At 39.0% G+C, this 6,926-nt stretch overlaps 1 protein-coding gene across 2 annotated transcripts; it reads right to left on the minus strand.

The window, feature by feature from the left end:
• Nucleotides 1–38: 38 nt before the first annotated feature.
• LOC133517270 (uncharacterized) lies at nucleotides 39–5,305 on the minus strand. 2 transcript variants are annotated; one of them, XM_061850502.1, is made up of 3 exons: nucleotides 4,791–5,305; nucleotides 4,188–4,396; nucleotides 39–1,623 (listed from the first exon to the last, which is right to left on the minus strand). In XM_061850502.1, the coding sequence occupies exons 1-3, from the start codon at nucleotides 5,047–5,049 to the stop codon at nucleotides 604–606; spliced, it is 1,488 nt and encodes a 495-aa protein (XP_061706486.1). In that variant the 5' UTR covers nucleotides 5,050–5,305; the 3' UTR covers nucleotides 39–603. The 2 variants fall into 2 exon arrangements, with proteins under 2 accessions (XP_061706486.1, XP_061706488.1); XM_061850504.1 differs by lacking the exon at nucleotides 39–1,623 and having other exon boundaries at nucleotides 2,557–4,396.
• Between the last annotated feature and the right edge of the window lie 1,621 nt (nucleotides 5,306–6,926).

A 6,926-nucleotide genomic window follows, 5' to 3' on the forward strand; every position in this document is an offset into this window, starting at 1 on the left:
GTAGTATGAATGACAGTCAATATTGTTCGCAAATTAACTTTTTATTACAGTTAATTAATGATTAAACGAACTTACCTGAAGTGAAGTTCGATCATAATTATACGATTAGCTTGTCCGAAGAGGTTAGCATTTATCACATGTAGTAACACATACGGTGTCGCCATTCACGCACTTTATTTCGGAGACTTAGCGGCAAAAACATTTGCTCAAACATTTTTTTTTTTTTTTTTTTGGCGGGTATATTGTAACTTATCTTACCTGGCTTCTACCCGAATTCGCGCCATCATTTAGTTCAGAGGCAATCTTCACTCCTTCTTTTCAATTCTCTAGGGGTTTACCTAGGGAGGGTGGGATGCTAACCTCTTCGGACAAGCTAATCGTATAATTATGATCGAACTTCACTTCAGGTAAGTTCGTTTAATCATTAATTATACTCAAGCTTGTCCTCGAGGTTAGCATTTATCACATGTAGATGTTGAGAGGAATGATACTTGGAATGAAAAAACGTCAGGTTAATCATTATAAAGAGAATGTATTCTTAGTCCAATTATGGACAACTGTAAGATCAAACAGAAAATAATTAAACAATATTTTATCACCTTGTTAATTGTCACACAATGAATCATTTAATATACTTCTTGCCAAGGTACAGGAATTGATATTTTTAACAATAATTCTATTATAAAAGCGTCCAAACGTGCTGGAGGTACCACTCCACCCAGCAGTTTTCCTTATTACATCTAAATTGACTCCTAATCTATGAGCCCTAGACGTCGCAGCATGTCTTATGCTGTGGGCTGTAAATATTGATATATCAATACCACATTCTTGCAAAGTATTCTTAATCCACCTACTTAAGGTTTGGGAAGTTATTGCTCTGTGTGGTTTATTCAAGCTTACAAATAGGACATCACTACTACGAAGAGTTTTTGTCACATCTAAATAAGAATGTAAAGCAGCACATGGACATATTTCCGGCCTTTCTCGTAAATATGGTAAAACAAGAGTTGGTTGTGCAACACCAACGCGCGAAGTTTTTATTAAATCTGGAATTTTTATATGAATTTCATTGACATCAAACTCAATGTTCTTAATGTTAATTTTGGAAAGAGTCTGAACTCGATGTGCTGTTGTTAAAGCTAGAAGCGTTACAAGTTTTTTCGATATTTTTTCTAAATTAAGAGTTGCATTTGGATACCAATTTGCAAGAGAGTTCAGAATTACAGATGTGTCCCAGGTCATGCTATATTTTGGTAAAGGTGGACGTAAGCGAAATATGCCTTTGAAAAAACGTTTTATACGATTATCATTGCCTATGTCTGCACCTAAGATTAATGAAAGAGCAGACCGGCAACTATTTAGTGTTCCATATTGAGCACCAGAGTGGTACAAATCAGTTAAAAAAGAAATCACATTTGGAACAGATGCTTGGTAAACATCTACTTGATTATTAATACAAAAAGAAAACCATTTCTTGAGACAAGAATCATATTGTTTTAGTGAGCTATTTGACAGAGAGGCCAGCATAATGCATATTGCAGATTCTGGTACAAATTTCTTCATCATCGACGTCCTAATAAGATCCCTGCAACCAGGGTAATCTTTTGGTGAATATCTCGGTTGCTGGAATGAGAGATAATAAGATCTTTATTCGGTTTGAAAAAATAAAGGTTTAGAAGCTAATAGGCTTTGAACAATGGGTACCACGGTTGAGTGGGCCAAAGTGGGACTACGATAATTCCGTGAGCTTTGTCATTTATTATTTTTCTTAGTGTCTTAAGAATGACTGCAAAAGGCGGGAAGCCGTAGAAATAGAAACTTGACCACGGCACTGTAAATGCATCTATATTAAAGGCATCAGAATCCCTGTGCCATGAAATATATTTTTTACATTTTTTGTTAATTCTACTTGTAAAAATATCTATATAAGGAGATCCGAATTCTTTTACAATTTTTTGAAACTAATATTGTGACAGTTCCCACTCTATATCTGGATAGACTCGAAGAGATTCAGCGTCTGCGATTACATAATCGCAGACGCTGATAACCTTATCAGCAGAGCTTATGTAAGATGCGAACAAAGTATAACTTTCTTGTTACGTCTGTAAGGTGTGGAAACTGTACACCACCCATGCGGTTAACGTAGGAAATAGCCGTTGTATTGTCAATTCTTAAAAGAATTTGACAGTCATGATAAGACTTTACGAAAACTTTAAGTCCAAAAAAGGCGGCCAAAATCTCTAAATAATTTATGTGTTGTGAGCGTTCTTCGGCGCTCCACAACCCACTACCCCGGTCGTTACCACAGGCGGCCCCCCCCATCCCATAGTTGAGGCATCACTATAGATCTCTAGACAATACTTATCATAATTGTCATATACTTATCAAAATTGTCATCATCAATTACATTTAAATATTTACAACGCTCTAGTTCTTTGGTGTAAAGCCAACCATATTCGACAGCTGGGCATGCCGAAGTAACACGAGCAAAATCTCTAATTTAACAACGTTTCTAATTACGGAATGTGTTCATTTCAGATTTAATTTTTTTCAATTTCTTTTCAGTGGTAAAGTAACCTCTAAATTTTTTGAGTCTATGATGAATCCCAAAAATTTACAACTCGCATGAGGCGTTAAATTACTCTTTTCATGGTTTACAATGAAACCTAGGGATTGTAAAAGGTTTATAGTGTCTGATACATTTTCTAGACATGTATTAGGGTACCTAGATATCAATAACAAATCGTCAAGGTACACGGTGGACAGATAGCCGCAAGATCTAAGCAGACTAATGATTGGCTTCATAATTTTAGTGAAAACATAAGGTGCGTTGTTTAAACCGAACGGCAAGACATTGAACTGATATAATTTATTTTGGAAAGTAAATCTAAGGTACTTTTTAAAATATCCATGTATTGGTATTAAAAAGTACGCGTCCTTGAGATCTAGGTTACATATATAGCTATCCTTAGATATTAATTTCAAGGCCGTGCGTAGGTCTTTAAGTTTAAAATGTTTTGTATTTATAAATTTGTTTAGCTCTTTCAAATTTAAGATAAATCTCATTTTTCCGTTCGGTTTAGGTACCAAAAAAACTGGGGATATAAATTGGCCTTCACAGCTCTGACATTCCGAAATGGCGCCTATGCATAGTAGGTCGCTAACAGAATGTCGGAACTGTGTTATCTCTGAATCGGAATACGCCCTAGGGGCAGGTGGCGTACGCTGTACGACAGGCCTTGAAAAGGGTATTTGATAACCTTGTATCCACGAGAGTATAATTTTGTCGTTAGTTAGAAGTGACCACTGAAGTGAAGTGATAGCTGAAGTGAGCTAAGCGGCCGGCAAACTTTACCATATCTATCGGCGGGTGCTGCGCCTGTGATGCGGATGCGATGATTTTCTCGAGGAGTTGTCGCGACGGCTCTTCAGTGCAGGCTCCTTCGTCCTCTGAGTACCCTTCGGCCTGTAATAATTCTGGGGAGGACCTCGCCAGTTTAAATTCTTGGGGGGTACTTTATTATTATTGTTCTTCTTAGCCTGCAGACCTGAGGTCGATGGTGTGGCTTTCAAATCATCTCCTGATTTATTTATGGCCTAATGGCTTTTATTTTTTCCGCAAGTTCCTGACTGAAGAGTAACTTGTCAATTTTGGTTGTTTGTAATTCGTCTTTAAGCTCCTTCTTTAAGTTATGAAGAATAAAGTTCCTCCTAACTAACGATTCTACGTGCTGACTGTCACATAGAATCTTACAAGAGTCCATTAATAGCTGTATCAGCTTTGTGTTCTTTGGTTGTTCAGTCAAGAGCAAGGTAAGGCTCTCTGATAAGGCGGAAATTGCAGATGAAATCTGTTTCTGTCGTATTTCTATGCTTTTGTCCCTCTTAAAGACATGTTCATGGACGGCGGCTTTTACCTCAGGATTGAGGGTAGGTGCATCAATCAAGGCGCTATTTGCAGGAGGTAAGTACCTGTCTAAAAGTTCCTTACGTGTATCTTTACCTAGCCCATTAGTAGCTATATGTTGCAAGCGTACTGCAAGATCAGGTCTGATCTCCTTGCCGTAGACTCTGACTTGAGAGGGGTCGTCCCCTAATATTTTAAGGAGATCTTCGTCGAGAACCATTGCGTCAGAGGCGTCCATAGCTGGCTCGCCTAGCGGCAACGATGTTGGTGAGTTGTTTACCTCCTGAGCGACGCATAATTGTGGGGTCGGGGCTGGCTCGGCGCTTGTCGAAAGTAAAGCAGGCGCAGACCTTCTCGTCAGCGGTGGAGCAGGCGCTGCTGGGCTCTCTGCTGCGCGCATCTGAAGAGGTGTGGCCAATCTTTCCGTTGGCCGGACGGGCGCGGGGTGGATGACCCTTACACTGGATTCCTGTTCGTTGTCGGGCACGTCTGAAATACAACGATCTGACGTTGTAGTAAAAAAAGCAAAGATGTTAGCCTTAGATGCTAACTGCATTGCTATATGCCCAAAAGAACGGGTGTCGGTACAATATTATGTTTTATTAAATAAATATATAGCAAAGATGTCGGCCTCAATGCGGACTGCAATGCTTTGTACCGTTGAAGAAAGGTAACGCTCAATACGTCTAGGAATTACAATGATCCAATGACGCAGTCGTAGTAGCAGAGATGTTGGCCTTAGTGCCGACTGCAATGCTACCTTGCGTGACAATATTAGGTAAGTGACAGCCCCATGAGCTGCCCGCATTCCTAATTTTATGTCCATTGCAACGACTATTAACGGTCTATTCGAACAAAAGAAACGGTTAGGTGAGCGTTTTACCTTCAATGATTATCGGCTCCTGCGACGAACGAGGTCTTGAGGGTGCGCGGTGCCGCGGGCGCGGTGAAGCTGACCTGGACCGTGACGAAGATGAACTGGACGACGACGATTGTGATCCGGAAGACGGCGACAGCGATGCGGCAGATCCTTGTCGATCACTACGTTTACGCCGTGCACGAATTAACATGCGTTCGAGTTTTTTAACTTTTCTCGCAATGCACTCATAATCATTTGAATTCGTACGTGTACGTTTGACCATGATTATTTCGTTTATTCGCGGCGTAATTTTTCACGTGCGGAGTGGCGGAGCACTGAAATGTGAATGATGGCGCGAATTCGGGTAGAAGCCAGGTAAGATAAGTTACAATATACCCGCCAAAAAAAAAAAAAAAAAAAATGTTTGAGCAAATGTTTTTGCCGCTAAGTCTCCGAAATAAAGTGCGTGAATGGCGACACCGTATGTGTTACTACATGTGATAAATGCTAACCTCGAGGACAAGCTTGAGTATAACTTAAAATGTATGAAACGTAACTATAACCTACGTGACGTTTAGGGTAGATTTTTGTCCCTAGTGTACCCACGATAAATATTTATATATTTCGCAGCACAACCCTTTTAAAAATAAAGCATGGACAACCTACCTTCATAGAAATCTTTAAAAGGTGGGTGTTTGGTACTTGAAACCAATAAACCCCAAAAGTCGTCTTAAAATGCCCCTCTTTATAAAATCGACAAAATGAAAGGTAAAATAAAGGCCGTTATATAGCTTAAAAAACTCCCAATAATGTGTTCTATTAGATAAGTAGGTACATTAATAAAAACCTTTAAGCTACCACGAACCTAAAATCTGAACAGAAGTACACTGATTTTCCAACGATATACTCTAAATTATTTTTAAGCACGTGTGTGAATTCCTCGGCGTTATTGTGACCATTAATCAGCATTACATTAGATTGACTATGGTCAGACGAAGATCTACGTTTCACCACCGCGGCCATGATAAGGAATATATAGGTTCAAATCTTATATTTTGTCTGTTCCAAATAGCCCCGTGGTTCTCAATCAGCCCCAATTTACGGTATTTCAACTTTTCGATTCGTAATAATCTATTATTTAAAAAAATAAAGATTTATATAAAGAAACCTTAGTTTAATAAAAGTAAAGACGGTTTGTGTCGAAAACAAATCTTACTTATCTAATAACGTGTCGATATTATCTCATTTCGTGTCGGCCCGTGTGCTTATTTGCCTCCGTCGTGATATATAATAAAACCGGCCAAGAGCATGTCGGGCCACGCTCAGTGTAGGGTTCCGTAGTTACTCTTCCGTCACAATAAGCTAAACTGGAGCTTAAAGTATAGTAAATTGTTAACCAAGGGATGAAACGGTACCTTTCACCCGAGTTAAACAAATAGGCAAATTTGCATAATCAGTACCTAATTAAACTAAGTCTTTTTACTATGAAGGGAAAACTTTTTGCGATAACTCAAAAACAGCTAAACTGATCATGTCTGCTATAGTTTTCATTTAATGTCTTTCTTAAGCTCTACTTCCACGATTTATTTCATATTTTGTGGACCTATGGTTCAAAAGTTACAGGGGGGGGACACATTTTTTTTTCTTTCGGAGCGATTATCTCCGAATATATTCACTTTATCAAAAAATGTTTCTTGAAAACCCCTATTAGTTTTGATAGACCTTTCCAACGATACCCCACACTGTAGGGTTGAAGCGAAAAAAAATATTACCCCCACTTTAACTGTAGGAGAGGTACCCTAAAAAAAAAATTTTTAGTTTTATTCATTGTACGACTTTTTCGGCTTTATTGATTTATATATCCATGCCAAATTTCAGCTTTCTAGCACTAACGACCACGGAGCAAAGCCTCGGACAGACAGACAGACAGACAGACAGACAGACAGACAGACAGACGGACATGGCGAAACTATAAGGGTTCCGTTTTATGCCATTTGGCTACGGAACCCTAAAAAAGGGTCAAATGCGAGTTCGTTTTACTCGCGCTTCGAGGGTTCCATACAAACTTTGATTTATCTCTTGTATGTAGCGAAAGACTTGATCAGAAGTACCTATACCAAGAACTTTTATATACAGCCCCATCTATCGGTAAATTGTCTA

This window comes from Cydia pomonella, chromosome 4, assembly GCF_033807575.1.
Source record: "Cydia pomonella isolate Wapato2018A chromosome 4, ilCydPomo1, whole genome shotgun sequence".
NCBI lineage: Eukaryota > Metazoa > Arthropoda > Insecta > Lepidoptera > Tortricidae > Cydia > Cydia pomonella.